General features: G+C 41.5%; 1 protein-coding gene across 1 annotated transcript in view; it reads right to left on the reverse strand.

The window, feature by feature from the left end:
• The window catches only part of edar (ectodysplasin A receptor), a 41,825-nt gene that overhangs the window by 13,516 nt on the left and 6,938 nt on the right, over window positions 1-21,371 (reverse strand). The window contains exons 2-5 of the mRNA XM_084362287.1: window positions 12,890-12,955; window positions 9,387-9,506; window positions 6,532-6,713; window positions 2,392-2,477 (exon numbers count right to left, since the gene is read on the reverse strand). Coding sequence (XP_084218413.1) covers window positions 2,392-2,477; window positions 6,532-6,713; window positions 9,387-9,506; window positions 12,890-12,940 — 439 coding nt within the window. The 5' untranslated portion in view covers window positions 12,941-12,955. The remainder of the gene's footprint in view (window positions 1-2,391; window positions 2,478-6,531; window positions 6,714-9,386; window positions 9,507-12,889; window positions 12,956-21,371) is intronic.

Consider the following 21,371-nt stretch of genomic DNA (forward strand, 5'->3'; position numbering starts at 1 on the left):
AAAAATGGTGAAAAACGTCCAATCTCGCAATGTTAAAGAAAGTGAGAAGAAATTCTTGCATCTGTCTCTTTATCCGGATCCGCACTGAAACTTGATGGGGACTATTCCCGGCCGAGACTCATCTTCCACCCAAGTTTTGTGCAAATCCACTCAGTAGTTTTTGTGTAATCCTGCTCACAAACCAACTTAGTTTAGCATGAGGACCAGAAACAGGGGAAAACAGAGCTAGCCTGGCTCTGTCCAACAGCAACAAAATCCTCCTACCAGCACCTCTAAGTTCACAAGTTAACAAGTTGTACTGTATGTTGTATAATAATAAAAAAAAGTGATAAATCTTAAAACAAGATTAAATTACTTTCCACACGAGCAATGTTTTCTGTCGTGTTGCATCATTTTGTCTCTTTTGCTCTTCTCTGCAGCGTCAATAATTCACTCATTTCCATGCCTGAAGAAACAATTAGGTAACTGTTGAAAAGAAAGTGTTTATTCATACACACACACACACACACACACACACACACACACACATACACACACACACACACACACACACACACACACACACACACACACACACACACACACGCCCATATCCCTGCTCCGCCTTCACACCCTCTCCTCTGCAGGCCCGGGCTGCTTTTTGGGGTTTTCGTCTTTCCAAACACTCTTATTAAATATGACACAATGACAATAACATTCATTTCCGGGCTCTTCAATTTCACTCAAAGGGGGTTTGGAGCAATCATGGGCCCATAAATATCATTCACACAGCAGTATGTATCAGTGAGGATCAAAAACACTGTTCGGATCCCGTTGACATTCGTCACATCTGGACAAACCCGCAGAGGGCTCGCCGGGACAAAATATCCGGCTCTAGCTCTGCAATAAACTCATCGTATTCACAGTTTTCTTTGATTTTTTTCTACAAGTACACAAGATGATGATTTATTACATTTTTAGTCATTTATCTTTTCCAGTGAGTCTTGAAAGGATTTAAAATAAGCACTGAAACATTACAACCACAACATTTAACCACTCGAGCCCTTCTCAGAGAATACAACCAAGAGCTCACCTATCAAGATCTTCAATATCTTGAGAGTAGAAAGCAGGATGCTCACAGAAATAAAATAGACGTTTGTTGTGCGTGATGAGCACTTAGAGAAAGACGTGATCATATCTTTTAGGATGGATGAATATAAATTAAAAGTTATTTATGCCGTTTACAGAAGAATTAATTGACTGAATGAATCAAATCAAAGATCAATCAACAGGCACACCTTAAATGTCTTTTTTTTAATCTTAAACCATCTTTTTTTGTCTCTTTCAACACAGACGCTACAGTGATGATTGGATCTTCAAGTGCTTAAATCAGTGTTTGATTTTCAACCGGATTATGTAAACTGTCATCTTCCTCACAGAAAAGTGTCGGAGTGTCACACCCTTTTTTTTCCCCCCATCTTTGAAACAGGTGGGAAAAAAGTGTTGGCAGGTGATTTTTTTTTCTCGTCAGCATCATTTTTTTAAAGGTACTTTTTCATCTTTCAACAAGTGAAAAAAAAAATTTGGCAGGTGAAAAAACAAACGTTAGAAAATGATCCTGAAAAAACATTTTTTTTCTCACCTGCCAAAACTTTTTCTCACCTGTTTCACAGATGGAAAAAAACATAATCTTGGCAGGGCTTTTTTTTTTCTCTCCTCCTGTTTTGCAGACGAAACGAATAAAGATTATCCTGGCAAAACCCCTTTTGCCATCTCTTCTTAAATCATTAACAACATTTAGACCAGACTCAAAAAATGGATCATCCAAATATCAGAAACTTATTGTTTGCTTGACTGCCATCTACTGGGGCTGAAGAAACGTTTATGAACTGACAGTGAAAAGGAAACGGAGAAATGGAGACATCCTCTGGTAAATATTAATGTCGAGGGATGTGGTCGCAGCAGCACTTGGCGCCATGCATGCATGCACACACTCGGATGCATGTACACACAGTGTCAGGTATGCGGGGTAATGAGTGAGGCAGTGAGGTTAAGGATGAGCTGCCAAACACCCCTCTGGGGCCGCACAAACAGAGACGCAGGATGTTTGACTCCCTCTGACAGGAGAGGACGGTGACCAGAGGGTCCGGGAGAACTCAGCGCAACCTTCAACCTCCGATTGTTCCCTCAAACTAACTCCATGCTTTTCGACATCTGCTTTCACACAGCCTGTCCCCTTTCATTTCCTGTCATTTGCATATATAACTTTAATGTTTGGTAGATTTAAATCCAGTGGAAAACAAGGTCAGAGTTTGGACACGGAGAGCTGTAAAGATAGAGGCTGAAAAAAGAAAGAAAAATCAAAGTTGAGAGGAGAATAAAAACAGGGTGTCATGAAAAGGTTGGTCTTACATTCTTTGGTGTTTTTTGGTGCGTTCTGGCAGGAGTGGCAAACCATCCCGTAGAGGTTCCTGGGTCTGTTCTCCAGCATGTAATACCTGAGAGACATAAAATACACGGGTATAATCCAGCAACTTGTTATCTAATTTGGCTGCACTAGACCTGGTTAGGCTTACAGGTAATTTAGCAGAGAGAGATCCTCCAAGAGAAACTTCTTAAATTAAAATCTGTTTCAAACAAGTAATCGCAGGCATGGCAGGTGTGTGCACAGTACGTGGCCTCCCCACCGTTTAGACATACCATACCTACATGGTGCATAAGTATGTGGAAGCAGCCGAGGTGAAAAGTTTGACTAAGTGAAGAAATGTACATAATTGATGCCCCGGAGACACTAAGTATGGCTCGGTACATATTATCGCCCTGAGTCATGAAGCGGCTGTTAGAGGCAAGAGCAGCAGCAGGCTGCAAGGAGTCTGTGAGCGACTGGGAGCGGCAATAAATCATTTAGGCTTGGGAACACGAGCGGTGTGAAGACTTAATGTATGCAGCGTGCAGGTGATCGGCCGAAGCCTTTCATATATGTTGATGTAGTCGGAGCAGCTGCTTCAAGCTTGTGCTCGTGGACTCGTGAGCATCACAAGAGTTCATGAAGCGATTTTTAAGGGTTTCGGTGAACAGACAGTTGAGGGAAAGTTGTTTGCTGATGATTAACTTTGGATCTCGTTCTTTGGACGTTAGTCACTGTGTTTTGGCTACGAAATTACAAATGTTAAACAGATTTGAACAGCTGGGCAATCACCGCCAGACTCATTTATGACGAACTGCTTGTTCAACACTTTCTGTAAATGTTCCACAGAGCTTTAACTCAGGCTGTTTTAACTGTGACTATTTAAAACAACTGTATTTTGATTTTATATTGAATTATTTTAATTTTCATCAGATTATCTAACAATCGTATTTTAATGGCAGGCTTTTAACTAGATACTTGTTGGACTATCTTTTCTTTGTCAGTTTGTCCCTTTGCTATTGTTTTATACTCTATGTCACTGTAAATAAAGGTCACCCCTTAATGATCCCTTTAGTATAAATAAAGGTTGATATTTTGACTGATTGATTGACTGTTCTTCATTCTATTCAATTGTTTGTTATATGATACAATCATGTAAAGAAAATCTCCTTAACATTTGCAGATGTTTGTCACTCCCCGATCTAAAATTGTCTCAAACCTTGAATAAAAACTTTATATCATATTTATAATATTTAGAAGCTGGATGGACACAAAATGCAAAAGCTGCAACGCAGATGAAGCAGCAAAAAAATGGCAGTGAATTACACAAATATCATCTCTCTTATATCACAGCAAAATAGTATTGTGACAAAAACAGACAAAAAAGCCTGCAAATTACTTGTTAATCAATAATAAAGTTATTTATATCAAGTTTCTTTAATATTATTACAATGAAAAAAATAGCAGCTTGTCCAAAACTTAAGAAATACAACGGCTGCACGAAAGTTGCAGGAATAACTAATGAACAAAAACAATTATCGCGTTTCAGCTCTAAGCCTGATGACGCTGATGAACGCTTGGAGCTGAAACATGTTCATTTACCACCCACAATAAAATACAAGGTTTGTTCTCTGGGATTATTTTTTGTTGATTTTTATTATTAATTAAAAAAAATGCACATGCAATTTTCCAGCCACCAAATTTTTGCAATTATTATTATCACAACTATGACCCGCTGTTACCCATTATTGAGACATCGTTGATATATCCACATGCAATTATTACTTAATTACAGCTTATAACACAAATTATTTTTAAGTGCTACTGAAGTTGCTGACAGGGAAAGCAGCGGATAAACACGTCTGTCATGACAGATTCATTCTCATATTCCTCCAGGTCTTGTCCTCGGCTGAGATTCAGGCTTCAAGTGAACTCTGTTACAACCGTTCAGGCCTGTTCTGTTCTGCACCGAACATGTGCGGACTGACTGCACCGTACAAAGATCTGTACATACGGTACGCCATTTATAGCACAGATGCTGAGCACACTCGTTCCTGCAACAATCACACTAATCAAAAGCAAAGACATCCTGTGAAAGGACAGCAAGAGCCAAGAAATGTAGCAGGCGGAAGGACGGCATCCAGATCGATGACAAGAGGAGGAGACTTCAACATCTCTGCTGGAGTCAAAGGGGCGAATAATCATGAATCTCTCATATTTAAGCTAATTACTTCAAGGCTTACTTAATTATATACTGCCCACATTTAATTGTGCATATCAGATGAAATATGAGTCAGAAAAATAATCATGTTTTCCCTCAGCAAATAATTAAATGTTATTTAATATTGCGCAGCGGGAGAGCCAAAGTTAACAACGCTGTTAGAAATAAACAGTTTGGTGTCGACAAAGCCAATCAGTCACTTTCTTCAGAGGGGCAAAGGGGGAGGAGGAGTGATGGATGATGGGAAGGACCAGCAAGGAAGAAGTGGAGAGGGAGGTCTGCTAACGTTTAAGCACACTCGTTGACTCGATATTTTAAGTGACAGCGGCGTAACATCCACAGCTGTTGTATGCAAATGGAGAGGCTCAGTGTGTGTTTGCACACAAAGGGAGGCAGTGTGTTTAGAGGAAGACAACAGGGTGGTCCCTTCATGTCAAGTCATGTTACATTAAAGAAAATGTGTGCGGACTGTACGTGAGCCAACAACTGAATACAGTCGTACTGCGTAATGTACATATACAGCATCTCTGTTTGTGTATGTACGGTATATATTTATAAATATTATTCTTATTGTCTCTTGTCTGAATTCAGTTATGGTTATATTGAAAATGTGTATGAAAATGTGTTTCTGCATGCTCAGAAGAAGAGCCCGAACAATACGCAGTATGTCGATATTTTAGTAAATATTCCGATAACGATATATCGGCCGATATGCGCACATATTTTTTAATGATCCCTAAAATGTGGTTATTGAACGCTACAGTTGAACATTAAACTTTATAGTCAAAAATGACATCATTGCACTGAAACAACAAAAATCACTGGGAGTTTAATAATAAAAAATACCTCAAGCATCATTTTCTGCACTATGTTCTGTTGAAAAACAGTTTTTTACTGATAGATACTGATATAGCTGTGATAGGCTAATAGTGGCCAATAATATCAACCAACCAATATACAGGTCGGAAGTCAAAAACAGTATTTTGTCTTCCATCATTTTTCATTTACAAACATCCTCGACCACTCTCAGCGAGTGTTCCCGTGGGGGGGAATTCCTGGATATTCTTAATCAGGTCGGGTGCTGTAACTTCTCAAATTTGCTCACGGTGTGCCGTGTTGTTACATGTCAGAGCCGAGCTCGCTGAGGACTCGCTGAAGCGTGAAATCACCCTATGTGTTTATTTTATGCATGGTGAAGACACAAAAATCACAAGAAAACTCTGAAGCTTACGGCCACATCACCCTGAGCGTGCCCGATCTCGACCCATCTTAGACGCTGAGCAGAGTCCGGCCCGGTTAGCGCTTGGTGCTAAAGCTCACCTTGCAATCGTTTTGCAAAAATTGTCTTTGCAAATGTTTTATGAGGAAGTAAATTCATTCAACAGATGTGCTAGACTTCAGGATTACATACAGCTTTTTCTGAGGTAGATAAAATAAATACATTTAATAAAGATCTCTATGTTTTTGAATGATCCGCCGGCCAAACTTGGCCCGCTAGATGTAAACATTACTATTAACAAACATATTATTATGATGATGTTTACAGTTTTTGAAGGTAAAAATGCTCTTTAAATACATATTATCCTTATTCATTAATTATTTTTTCATAATCTGAGCACGGTGCTTAATTTTGGCCACTGGCCCACCATCAAGTTTAAGTTTTGGCCCTCCGAGGGAAAAAGTTTGGGCCTCCCTGATTGAAGCGGTCCTGTGAGCGCTGCTTCACTGGCAGAGTGCGTCTCGGTGGTTCAGTTTTCTTTTAAAAATGCGGTCACAAACTCAATGAAAGCTGATTATAAACAGAAACGTTTAGGACACCAATAACAATAGGCCTGGTATTGTGTGGTAAATGCCTCCTGCCTTATTTTGTGTTCAACTTCATGGGTTTTGATGGATTTTGTGTTAATGTGTCGGGGTCTCTTACCCTGGTAAACAGGGTCCACACTCGGCGTCGCTGTCTGGAGTTCCCGCTACACGAACAGTGGCTTTGTAGAGGGCGTCACAGTCTTTGTGCCGTCTGCAGATCTCATACTTCCCTTTGGAGTATTTCCCCTGTGGACACGGCACACAGGCGAAGTCCTCATCCTTCACACCGTAGCCACAGGTCTGCAAAACACACACACACACACACACACACACACACACACACACACACACACACACACAAAAAAACATATACGTTTCGGTTAATATTTCTCTCCTGCAGTACGTTTGTTGAAGTGTGATCCTTCATAAACTCAACGCTCAGTGCGATGATTTACAACAAACACACTCACACACACACACACACACACACACACACACACACACACACACACACACACACACACACACATACACACACAGAGACCTCTGTGACCAATCAGATTCCTCTTTTGTCATGTATTGCCAGATTAGGACATGGATAGAAACAGATGTGTGTTTGTGTGTGTGTGTGTGTGTGTGTGCAGCTCTCCATGCCTGGTTGTGTTTAAGATGACCAACTCATCATTCTGTCTTCGACCATCATCTCCTTCTTTATCTGTACATTAATTCCTCTCAGTGGGGAGGCCACACACGCACACCCGCGTGCACGCACACACACACACACACACACACACACACACACACACACACACACACACACTCTCTTTCATCTTTCATTTCCCTCGTCCTTTCATCCGTCTATTAAAAGAAGCCAGTGCCTCTTAGCTCTGGGCTACAGTAGACCCACTCTTAGAGAAATCTGATATTTCTTCCCTTTTGTCTGACGTCCCTAAGTCTCGGTGTGATTGTTTGATATAAAACTTCGCCGAGCTATCGGCAAAATCTTGTCGCTTTGGGTTAAAGCCCGCTTTGGATCTCCTGCACACAGGATCACTGCGGAGGAGTCTGCTTCTGTTCGTCACGCAAAACTTTCTTTTCAAAGCAAATTTGTCACCTCCGTAAATCATGCGTGTCATTAATCTAGGAGGTGAGGGGGGTAGAAGTGAGCTTTCTGTCATTGCTGAAAGTTGAAAATGAAAGGAAAGAAGGAGGAGAAAGAGAGAGGGCGATGACAGGCAAACAAAGTTCCCAAGCAGAGGCAAACCAGGGAGGTTGCAGTTAATGTTACGCATCTTGAACCCAAGGGAGCGTTCACATGTCATGCCTTGAGACTTCTTTAATGTTTCCTCACCTCACCATCAATTTCAGCGCTCATTAAAAGTTAGAAAATTGGAAAAATAAGACTGACTTCAGTGCTACATCACACACAATCTGGATACAAGATGCACGATGTCTTTATCGCCGTGTGATGTGCCCGTGTGTGTGAGCACGTACTTTCTGAAGCCTCTCTTGAGAAGAGGAACCCTATGGTTATCCCATGATTAAAAGGGTGTCGAGAAACACACACACACACACACACTTGCGGGGAAAGCTCAGGGGAACAAAATAACACATGAATTACAGACTGTGGCAGCGAGGATCAGATGGGCAGGAGAAAGTGAAAAGGAGGCTCTCATCTCAGTGATTGAGCCTCTTTCTTCTCTGGCGTTTCTATCGCTCACAAATGACTAAATTACTCTTTATGACAGAGCCGTGTGCTGATCACACTGAGCCTCTCATTGGAGTCTCTGTCCTGCCTGATTTTACAAGTTCGAACATTGTTGGGATGCTTACTAGAAGCACATGTTGGCTTAGTGAACACAAGGCAGGAAGGAGGGAAGTAACACACACAGATGGTACAATCAGGAGACTTTAAACATGCTTTTGGAGCTCAAGGAGAAGAGGAAGGAAGGAAGCTCACAAAGTCTGGCCTCATACGCTATCATGGGGGGGATGCAACATTAAAATATGTCAAAATGCTGGACTTACAGGCACCAATCAGCAATAACAATGTAGCATTAGCCAGCGAGCTACTTTCCCACTGAGACATGATCAAACTAGTCGCGATTGTTTCACGCTTGCTGTAAAGAAAACGACCATAACACATTGAAACAACATTCGGTTTGAAGTGTAAAAACCTGTCGGTGGGGCCGCGTAGCTCTCTGCAATTGTGACATAATGTGACATAATGAAATGACATTTCAACCAGCACTAATTACATAATTCATGTTGTGCATAAGAAACACAACCCGAGCAGACTAGCTCCATAAATTGTATTTATAGTTCCTCCATGTTTCACAGGTTGATCCAGCGCTAATTTATTGCACTCTGCACCAATTCACTTGAATCAACACACAACCTTTAAAAATAGAAATCAAAATAATGCTCAGATAAACGACATTTGCTGCGCCCGGATAAATTACAGTGGCTATAACTCATTCTGTTCACCCTTGAGTGCGGCTGTCTCTCTCAGGTGGGTGTGGCACCCCGGGGTGCCAGCTGAAGCGTTTACCTTGGCCCCGTCTGCTCTGGCTGTCGGCAGACTGACTGACGGAGGCTAAATCACTCTGTGGCTACTGCAAGTCATCCAGCGTAATGCATGCCTTCACACCGGTGTCAATGAGAGCAATAAAGCAGAAGACATTGTTCATTTGAATTTAGGCACCGTTCACTGTGCAGCTATGTGTGTGGTGGGTGGTCCGAACAGAAATGACACGTCGGTTCAAAAGGTCAGGCTGTGTTTTGGATTTCAGGTGATCAGTGATTGATTTGATACTGAATACGCAGCTGATCCCTCACCCTTCCCCCAGTTCTTTGCAAATACTGATAATAAAACGTTCACAAAAGTATAATTACTGAAAAAAACCACAGAGCGATAATTATAATGACAAACGGGATTATAACCTAAATTAATGGTTTTCATTCGTGTCTCACCATATGCGGCTCTTGTCCTGGCTGGCACTGAGGGCAGGCCTGGCAACTGTTACTGGTCTGATTGAAGAATTCGTATTCTCCACAGCTGGAGTACTCCGCACTGGCAAACATGCAGCACACCTGGAGGGGACAGACGGAGGGGCAGGGACATAAAACGTGATTAATGACACATTAATGACATTTTCTACGCGTGAAAACAAACATGTGATGAGAAGTACTGCTGGATCAGCCAACAAAATGTGAATTAAAGGGGCATTATGAAGTTTTGTAGACAAACTGAGACATATTCATTTTTTTCCATAACTGAATAAACAAGCTGTTCTCAGAGGAAAATAAGGCCCCCAGAACACTGTTTGAAGCGAGAAAGGTGGCGGGGTCCGCCACACATAAACAAAGTAAAACAGTATGAAATTGTGTTGTTCTTTAAGGTCAGTTTGTTTATTCAGTTTATTCAATAATGAAAACAAAAAGAGTTTATTTAGTTTGTTTAGGCATAAAAAAAATCATTCAATGAAGATCTTTCTCTTCTGATTAACGTCTCTTCTCCGAAACATAGCGCAGCTTTATGTAGTAAATACATGTTGAAAAAAGTATTTGTGTTTGAGCTCATGAAAACAGACCTCTTGTTGTTGTTTGCATGATCCTGTTCTATCTGAAATAAAACCCAGACGGGCGAGGCTCCTGTCTTTTGCAGCATCATGTTGCATTATGTGCGGTGCAAACCTGTGGTGGCGCAGGTCGACTTTTATGACAGCTTGAATAATTTTATCAGTCGTTACGGTTAACCGACTTCCTCGACGTTTAAGCTTAGGTTGTGCAGTCTTTTAAGATAATCTACAGAGTGATATAGAAATAAGAACAATACTAACGCAGACACAGATGAAACTATAAGATGAGCATATCTCAAACAAACAAAAAAATGTACACGTACAATAGCTACGAAATATTTTGCTCATGTTTCTTCATTCAGAATTGTTTTCACTCAATATGTTTGTAAATTTATTTGACCAAATTTAATGAAAAATTGTCAATTTTTCTATTATTAAAATTTTTATTTAAGACACGATTTCAACACACAGATGCTCCAAGAAATCACAATAAGCAAAAAGTATTGATGCAACGACTGGCAGACCAGTTCAGACATGAGGGAGAGGTTGGTTAAAATTAAAGCAAGGTGTTCCCGGAAAAAGCCAGAACGGTACTGATCAGTTCTGTTCAGTACATCATCAAACTAAATGAATCATACCCAACATGTCGCCGGCGGACTGCTGACTGCAGACGCAGTAAGCTTGTTGATTTGTAACATTTCTTATCTAATCTTTTTGACGAAACTGCATTTGTACATTTGCTTGTTTCTGTTGAAAACACTTAAAAGTCCGTAATGATTCATACTCAACATCTGCAGCAGCAGCGGAGAACATTACTGCAGGGGAAGTCGGATGATTTATTCAGCAAAACCAACAGGCTACAAATCAACGTCACCATTTTAATTGGTAAAAACCAAAGAGCAAAACAACAAACATCACATCCGGACTTGATCCTCTGTGATACTCAGATTAGTGGAGATCATTGTTGTGTGTCCATGAGAGAGAGGGAGAACGTTTGCACAATACCAGATTAACTTGTGTGTCCATTGTGTGTGTGTGTGTGTGTGTGTGTGTGGCATTGTGTCATTGTGGCTCACTGTAATAAGCAGCAGCTGGTATTTAAAGTTTTACCAGCACAGTTTGTCCTTTTCCAAACAAACTAACTGACTTTTAAAAATCATCTGCAGTCCAGAAAATAATGACTGTATGACTAACTCTCTCCATCAGCTCTCTACTGTTTCATTTAAACGTCCTCCTCATCCTCATAACCGTCTCATGACAGCCGCTACAGGATGCTGTTAGAGTTACTGTACAACTCTGCCTGTGTGTATGGAGCCCAGTCGTCCAAGTCCAAATCTGAACTTGCAGTTTTCATTTGGTAAAAAACATCCATCTGACATGAGCTACTTAAGATGATTAATCCGACAGTGGTTAATCTGGACGAGTGTTTCCTCTTATGAGGCTGGTTAGTCAGAGTACGTCATCGCTCAAAGTAGCTGCTTAAAGAGACGAATTTAGAAAAGAAGGGTCAAAATCAAAGCAGGACGTGAACGAGAGGACGAGATATCTAGATACTGCATTTCCCATAATGCAACTCAGCAGTATCTTTCGTGAGGCCTCCTAAATTCACACTTTTTTAACGCCAGACCTTCAGTTTGTAATTCAGGATTTCTGTCCAGTGCTTTGAATAGTACTTAATGTGACAAGTACACTAACCCTCATGTGCCATTTGGTGGACTGCCCCTTTTACACCTCTGTGCACACGAGCATTCAAGTTATTTTCATCTATATTAAACACTTTTTGACAGTCACGGCTCACTGGAAGCAAAATAACTGTGCGACACATCGACTGCTGATCTTCTTCGTCAGTGTGTCAGCTATCCCACAATGCTCTTGGACAGGGCTGCGCAAAGTGGGGCCCAAAAAAGTCTATATATATATTTAAATTAGGTACTTACTGCAGAAAATGGCCCCTGTGATTGTTATATAGTAAATAATCAGATTGTTATCACCTCTGCCGAGAAGGCTGTGTTTTCACCGGTGTCCGTGTCTTTGTTTGTTGTTGGTTTGTCAGCAGGATTACACAAAAACTACTGAACGGATTCCCACGAAACTTGGATGGGGGATGGGTCTCTGCCCAGAATAGACCCCTTTAACTTTTGGTGTGGATTAGGATAAAGAGACAGATCTGGGAATATTTTTCAGAAAATAAAGCACGGATCATGATGAAAGAGGCGTGTTGAGGTGGCTGATATCTTAAATATGCGGCTAATCTTAAATCAGAGTAAAGCAAAAACATTTAGAGTGATACAGGGCTATCAAGTTTATCATTGGATTGGGATGACTGAATTAAAGGGGACTGTGCATTTCCAGTGGCACATCTCAAGATCTCTTCCTTCCTCGGCTAAGTGCTCTTGTGTCAGCCTGCAGGTGCACATAGTGACTGATCAGAGGAAAGCAGAGTAAGGAGAGAGGGGCTAAGGTTAAAGGAGCCTGTTGGGAACACCGCCAGTGGGCTTCAACATCAAAACAAGCAGAGCATCTCTAGATTCACGCTCAGATTATAATGATATCACTTTTCTGGAAAACTACGTTGACTAATTGTTACAAGTGCTGCAAAGTTGTGTAAGCTGCTGGCACACAACACCCAAAGTCTGGGCGACGCAGCGCCAAGTGTGGAGTCAACTGTGGCTGCGATCCATACCGACGGACTAACAACAGTTCAGAGGATACCAGAAATAGGATGAGGATTTTAGAGTTAGGCTACTGCTGACAGTATTATGAAGAGGGTAAGGAGAAGGAGAATTAAAAAAACAGGAGAAGAGTGTAGAGAGGGGAAATGGAAGAAGAAGAGAGACTATGGAGGGAAAAGGGAAGAATTGATGGAAATACTGGAAACAAAGAATGAAAACTTACTAATAACGACGTCAGAAAGCTGGACATCTTCCGACTTCTCCTCTCTGACATGTTTGCGTCTTCTTCCTGCACAAACACAAAGAGAAATGGTCATTCATGGTAAAACAGTCACACTTCTGCACCGAACTTCACTCACAAAACAGCAAAGTCATGAATCCAAACATTCCTGCCAACAGTAGTGCAGTCAGTGGGCACATTATGTGTGTGTGTGTGTGTGTGTGTGTGGCCCAGATGAGTTCACTGTCCCGTTACCATCACGTCATCGCCCATAAACATGTAATAGCAACAAAGCAGCCCCTGGCATTCCTCTGGCTCATAACTGCAGGCGCACGTCACTGTTGGCTTACCTCTGCATCAATAAAGGGAGGTGATATCACTTAATAACATTCAATTACCTGCCCATTTCTTTATGTCTCGCTCACACACCGGCATTAATGTTTGTTAAAATCAAAACTGGCCTGTAGTGCTGTACCTAGTGCGAGTACAACTGCTGTTTCATGGTAACCTCATCCTGTAAGTCGGGCTTAAAGTTAAAAACAAATTACCAAAAGGTATCAGCAGAACGTAAAGAAATAACAACTTTCAAATTATGTATCATATTACAGAGATATCTAGTGAAGTTAGCATGCTAACCAGCTAGCCCTGGTGCTAACGTTACAGCTCAGGTCGAGGAGGACGCCATTGATGTTTACACCCCGTGCTGTCATGAGCACGGGCCTCTACTCGATGATAGGTCATGACTTCTGGAAAGAGACATTTCTGGTCAGTTTTTCCATTTAAAACATTTTTTTTTGGTGCTTTGAGCAGCTCGAGCTGAGTGCCGTATAACTCCATTATATTCCAACAGAGGGCAGACATCTCTACAGCGGATATATCCCCAAAATTGAACAACTCACCCCATGGATGCGGGAACTAGAGGAGCTGAGGGGGCTGCAGCACCCCCTAAAATGAGGCTATGACATATGCCGAATTTACGAGAAGGCCCGAATAAGTAAGAATTTGTCAGAAACAGCGCTTCACAAAGTTTATAAAGTTTCTCCATACTCAACAACTCACATAATTGAATGATTTCATAAGGGAATCTGGGGAATTTCTCTCTCTCTCTTCATCTCCTTACTGTTGTTGGCTGTAGTTGCTGTGGCTGCTCTGACCTATAATGTGTTGGTGTTCAGGTTTGCACTGTTAATGATGACCAGATACATTTCCCTTCAGCACCCCCCACTGTCACTGACTTCCTGCGTCCCTGACTCACACCAAAACAATCTAGATGCATAAAGAGTACTACAGGTAAGAGGACAAATCTGTACTTTTGATTTTTGGGGTTGAACTGTCCCTTTAACATGTTGGATTCAAAGCCTTTGTGTCCAAGACGAGCAGTCTGTCCCGTTCTTGGCTCAGTGAGTGGAACCGCTGCAAAATCCTCCCGAGGATGAAACTGACGCTGCTTTGCTGGAGTCCCACAAAACAAATTTAGAAACGCTGCTGCGATGCTCTTCGACACACACACAGTGGACGCCGGGTAAACAGTCATTAGGGGATTGTGTGTTTGTTTTAGCAACCAAGCTTAAAGACTCTGTCTCGCGGCTGAAGGCTGGCTTTACGACTGCTGGCAGTAAAACCAATAGGTTGCAAACGTCTGAAAGCCATGAAAGTAAGACATTAATGTGTCTGAATGTGCTTCGCTCGTATTTTTACTCTTGACATGACAGCAGCAGCTTGGATGCACTTCTAATGCTGTTGATAGCAACGCTTCATAAAGCCTTTTTTTGTATTTCTCTCAGTAAGGCATAAATTATTTGTGCGTTCGTGGGAGTCCATGTGCATGTGTGGTAATGCGTAATTGCTTATTATTGTTTTTGCACATGTGTCTGCAAGATCAGGCCTGCGATTATATATTTACTGTCCTGCATCGGTCTCGGATGGAGCGTTTGTCGGTGAGTGTTTAAATAATGTCCTAATTGAAAGGATATGTGTTGGCGAGGGTAAAGATTCAACTCCTAGGCCGTGTTTGAAGAGAGTCGACGAGCGATGAGCTCAGACACACACGGCGAAAAGGCCAAGGACTTGTAAACAAACTGAAAACAAACGCACTGAAAAAATAAATCACTGGCCCCGGAGGGAGAGAAAGTGGAGCGAACTGACTGATGTGCAGCGTTTATTGCAATTTGATCACTTTGCTCTGAATCCAGAGGAAAACCCTTTTCACTTGAAGCTGCCTTGTTGCCTCGCTGACTTGACTGACTGAGGATTTTACAGTTTTCTTTAAAGGACTTACAAAGAGCGTGCGGCTCTCGTGCTTAATTTAGGTTTAATTCATTAAGAGAGCAACACGTTCAATTATGTAGTATTTACCACGCATCATATTTTCCTGAGCTTTCCTCTCCTTTTTTGCTGGTATGCTTTCAGGATGAAAATGAGTGGTGTGTGTGTGTGTGTGTGTGTGTGTGTGTGTGTGTGTGGTCTCTGACAGGGTGGCAGCGCAGATAAGAGCTCTCTGCTCCCGTCGGCTTCCTGAAGCACGCAGGCTGCCGCAGAAACAAGTGTCGCTGCTGGATGTTAAATTACTCCCTCCAATTATAATTTGCTTCTAATCTACAAGTTAATTACACGCCTCCATTTAATACTTCGAACCAACAAACTCCACCATATCAGAGTCAATAAGGCCCAAAGAATCAAACGCTGCGATCCTTTGATCGACCCGGCGACTGGATAATTTAATTTTCTGGCCATTAGGATCAAATGGAAAGCTGCGAGTCACTGTTCTGTGATGATGAATGTGAGAAATTACAACTGGAATCCACTTTTTTTCCCATCGACCACAGCGACACTCGTTTTCACAGCTAAATAAGATTTTAAGTCCTATTTATGTACATTAGATTAGAAAAGACGACAAGCCCAAACACTAGTTAGTGTGAAAGCGCGCACACGCAGAGTCAACGTACACAAACGCACCTTTGATTACTGTAATTAAGTGCATTTCTCACGGAGTCTCCTTCAGTGTTAATTACTACTGTATATACTGAAGGTGCAGGTGGATGTATGAATGTGTGTATAGACACTTTTCTTGGATCTAGGGCATACATGCCGTGGAAAATTATCGTATTCACGAATGATTTATGGTTTTATGTGGGACACTGTAAACAGTGCTCATAACACACCCAGACCCCCCGCAGGAGAGCAGAGGGAACTAAGGGGGAAGAGACAGGAAACCTTGAAGATCTAACTTGCTGCCTTTTTTTATTAAAACAGTCTTTTTTATTAAAGCAGTGGGGAAATGATCGAAACTTTTCCTGAAAGAGGAACAAAACTACACTTTCACAGACTCCAGACTCACTTTTGACACTAGTGTGCCCAACTTTTTCATTTAGGTGCACCGATAATACATTTTAATTTAATTTCTGAACACAATATTTAAATGATTGTAAACAGGAATAAAGGCAATTTTTAAAAGAAAATTGTCATCACATTTATTGTATCACGTCTATTATTTATTGAACGTATATCTTCCTTTTTCCTCGTATTAATATTTAATGTATTTCTCTGTTTTTATTGGATCATTGTCTACTGATTGGTTCGTTTTCTGCTTATTTTGTTAGATTCTTGTTGCATTTTACCAATTTATGTGATATTAATTTTCTATTAATGTTTTGTTCTGTGAGGGAGGGGAGGTCTGTTGTGTTGTGCCCGATGTCTTCCTGACCTCTCCTGACATAGACTTTGTCTTTTCCTTATCTTGATTTTATGCAATGTTCTGTGTGTGCAAATAAAAAAATTAACTTTTTTTTTTTTTTTTCAGATAATAAGAAATAATTTTCAATGATCTGTATTAAAATAAAATAATAATTCTGTCAGGGGAAATTAAAAATCTCCAATCCTGGTTTGAATCCTGGATATGAAACCTGCAATAACAATAAGGATCACTGCACAGAATAGAGTAAAGCTGCAGTGATTATTAGATTATTAGATTAGATGTTAAATCAATCGCCAACTTTTTTGATAATTTATTATAATCAGTTGCGTATTTTTGCGTAGAAAAACAGTCAAAATTGTCTGATTCCAACAGTTTGTTTGTTTGTTTACTTCTCTGACCGTCAGCTGAATATTTCTGGGTTGTGGATGAAACAAAACATTTGATTATGTGATCTTACTGAACACTGATGGACATTTTTTTCTTATGACATTTTATAGACCAAACAAACAAAGAACAAATCAAGAAACTAATCAACAGTCAGTGGATAGCAGCAGCTCTAGAGTAGTGGACAGTGTTTAAACCGGCTCATATTTTTCCATAGTTACCTTTTGTAGTGAGGATGAGTCCTTTTGTACTTAAAGTAGATAATCAAGAAATAAGTGACATTTCCAACTAGATGCGTTCATGGAAATGTGGTTTTAGAGTCTGACCTCTATCTAACGACAGACAGCACTGGTTTCCATTAACCATGAAGGCAATCACTCTGTAACCTTTAATCAAACACCTGACTGTACCTTCACCACAGGAGTGGCACTAAAGAAAACACAAACACTGACACTGTTCGCTCTGACATGAAAGAATGTTGTTGTTTTGACTGATGTGCCCCGAGGTCAGGAAAAATCAATTCAACACATTTACAGCTGAACTTTAAATCCACCTGAAGCTGTCGGAAGCATCAAAGACGTGTGTGTGTGTGTGTGTGTGTGTGTGTGTGTGCTGGAGAGAGAGAGAGAGGGAGGAAGGAGCTGCCATTACATCTGCTATCTCAGGTCACAATCCGTCTGTCTGGCTCCAAACCTCTGATTTCACTCTTCCTTGTCGCAGACTTGAGTGAAAAACCTTCTGATCTTCAATGATGGCTAATTCCCCGACCCCCCAGGGGTTTGATCTCACTTATAATTACAGCTTACACAAACACACACACACACGCACACACACATTAACACATAGATATATGACCGATAAATACGTGCAGAGTTAGCTTCTGAGGGCAAAATAGGCTTAATTGCACAAGTCCTTGTGGTAAGACCACAACTGGTGTGTGAGTGTGTCTGTGTTTGTGCGCGTGGGTGTATGCATGTGTGTGTGTATGTGTGTGTCTGTCTGTGTTTGTGCGCGTGGGTGTATGCATGTGTGTGTGTGTATGTGTAGACTTGTGTGTTGCTGCTGAAGAGATGAAAGGGTAGATAGCACTTTTTTTCAAATCAGGAAATGAAGAACTGCCAAATGGTTGTGGACCCCCTCAAGGCTACTCATTATGGGGTTAAAGTGATGCACACACACACATGCACACACACATATACACATACACACACACACACACCTCTGTGTTTGAAGACTGTGTGTCTCCTGACACTCTGTTCTACCTCTTCCTCGCCTCTCTCGGTGTCTCCAGCCCTCGCTCGCTCTCTGTCGGGGCAGGTCTGAGATGAAAGTCAGCCCAAGTCTTTTGCCCCCCGAGGGTATAAATCTTCTAACGACCACATAATCTCTGATAAATAACCCTTCTGTCTTTACCTGTGTCATTAACAGGTAGAGCCTGTGCAGCTCCCCGTGGCACCAGTGTGACGCAGCGATCACATCGGGCAGCTCCCAGTACGAGCGTGTGAATTTCGGCTGCTATTTTTCTGGACGAATGAGGTTTTTTTTTTTCTCGGCTTAATAACTTGTCAACAACCTCCGTCCCCCCCCGCCTCCCTTCATTAGCTCTGTCTTCAGCTCTGTTTCTCATTTGGTTTCATTTGATTGCTTTTCTTTTGTCAGCAGAGGAAATACAATATGAAATTCCACATAACTATGGCAAGACAATTTACTCTGCTTCATTTAAAAATGCGCAATAACAAACCCACTGACCTCAAAAATTCATACAATGCGATTCAATGAGCCCTAAAAGAAGACATCTCTCATCAAAGCTCCCCGGCCCACAGTGACAAGTATAATGCCTTAATATCATTAAGAATCCAGCAGGAAAGTTCAAAGCAGGATTAAGTCTGCACTGATATGGACTGCAGCTAAATGTGACAGCCAAGTGTGATAGACTGAGCTAAAAGTCATTATATGGATGCGTTATACCCTGTAGGTGAAGGGAGGGGTCGGCAAACGGAAATTCCCATAGATCAGCTTCTACCAACACACACAGTGAGGAGACAGGAACCCCTGTTACCTCTACCCTCTTTTGTTTTTTGGCAGTCGGATCTGGCATCGCCCCATAACTACATCCTTGTGTTTGTATTCTTTAAAGTAAAGCTTTAGACGTTAATGTGTCAGCAAATTGTTTGTTAATTTCTATAAACAGAGCGTTCAAGTCCACCGATCAAGCGACAGGGTCTCGGTTAACAAAACCCACCTCGACGTCACCCATTGGTTTGTGGGCTCCTGTTCTGAAGCCTCAAGTTTTACGCTAAGCATTATGGCCGTCGCCATCGTGCTTTTGTGGAGCCAGAAGTGACCATATTTGGACAAAAGACTGGAGCTGGGGAGCTGGGAACACAGCCACACCCTAAAGCATACCCTGCTTTATGGTCAATAGGTAGGGTCAGTGGAGTCGCCCCCTGCTGGCCATTAAAAAGAGTACAGCTATAAGGCATTTCTGCATTGGCTTCACTTTTCAGACCTGAAGAGCTCTGTCCATATTTGTACAGTCTGTGCTCAGAACAGCAAAGATCATCAGCTGTTTTCTCATGTGAATTCAGCTTGTCTTCAGTCATACTGACAAATATGCTCTGGACATTAATAAGCAGTAGATTCTTACTGCATTATCAGTCTATGGTGGGTCAATATCTCCCCTTTTCCCGCTGCGGTCTTTATCATTACTAACTCTGCCTTTGGCCTCAAGAGGGCTTGCAGTTTAATAATTGGAAGATTAAAGATATCCCAGTGCTTCCAACCTGGTAGTCGCCAATACAGCAGCATGCAACAAGTCCAATGAAACGCTCAACCGAGCCTTGAAGATGAATCCAGAAACCCAGTTACTGTAAACCCAGCCGGTTCCAGATAAAAAAAAACAAAACAGCTGTCTGAAAGTGATAAATCCAGTTTCTTAGATCTTTTGTATGTGTTTTCAAAGTGGCCGACATGTGAATGAGCCACTAGGTGTCAAATCCCCAAAACAGACATTAGCCTACTTCTTCATGTACGTGGAAGCTCAATTTTAAGGACAGCGTCTTTGTTTGGATTTTGGAAAATCTGCTCTTCAGCTCTGGGACTCAAACGTAATGCAACAAACCAGAAGCAAACCTCAAACAGACTTTACCGACGCCAACTTTGGCACTTTGTTGCTGTTAACTTTTACTGGAACATGTAACAGATACCACACTGGTAACATTGTTAAACTTAGCTCTTTCTGTCTCTTCGGCTTAACGTTCAACTAATTAATCATATTAAGAGGCATCCCAAATAAGTCTCTTCCTCTGCACTGTCCTGTGTCTTTCTTAATGTCGTTATCGACGGATCGTGTGGGAAACGGCTTTTCACCATCTGTGTTTAACCCCGTAAAGGATATTCATTACACCAGTTGATAATGACTTCCTGCCCGATTAAGTAATGGGCCAATCAGTGGCGAGGGAACTCGGCCAACGAGCAAATCAATGAGGGAGATGAACAAAGTGGTTAGAGGACGGTTTGTGGGCGCTTCCACAGCACTTAATTTCTGAAGACAATTAAATCAGCAGCGTGGGGTTCCAGGGATCTCGTCGTATAAAAGGAAAATCTGTTTTCCATTGAAATCTTTCTCTTTTTTCTCTTACTCATTTTTTTTCCCTTTCAAGCAACCTCCTCTGTGCTTATACTAATATTGTTTGGCTGAAGCTGCTGGTGGCTGATGATCCTGACAATATTTGATGGCTTTGATCACGAACACTGTCTCATATCACTTTGGCAAGAAACATACTCACACACTTCATCACATAATCCCCTTTCTTCCAGGCCATAAACAAATACCAGAGTTAATCAATGATGTCTTCTGCCCCTTAAAAAGCTGATTATTTGATCCTTTTACAGATCCAAGTTCTCAACCTGCCAAATTCAAGCAGGATCTCAAACACATGCTTCCGACTCTGACACACAGCACCCCACATCCTTCCAGACAACCAAGCAGCAAGTATATTGCACTCATAATCATCGAGCTTCTGACACAAGAAGAGGTGGTGGCGTTAAAGCTAATCAAGATGGCAGCATTTAAACAACAGTAAGCATGAAACCACTGGCTAGACATCGGGACAACTTCCAGCTATGTTAGTGGCAACAACACTGGATAGTTGGAAGCGGCAGAATCGCCAAAACATGATTTCCTAAAAGTGTTTTTTATGCCTAAACCTAACCTGACCATACGATCACAACCAAGGATGATGATAAGTTGATCGTGGTGAACTTCCATTAACGGGATAATCATGAATATCCTCTCAAAGCTAGCTGGTTCAATAACCTGCAGTCCTACATCTGAAGGGGAAGAAACATCACCATGACTCTACGTGAGTGAATTTTAGTGAATTTACCCGGTGAGGGATCAATTAA

The sequence above is a fragment of the Pagrus pagrus genome (assembly GCF_965226575.1).
Source record: "Pagrus pagrus genome assembly, chromosome: 9".
Taxonomy (NCBI): domain Eukaryota; kingdom Metazoa; phylum Chordata; class Actinopteri; order Spariformes; family Sparidae; genus Pagrus; species Pagrus pagrus.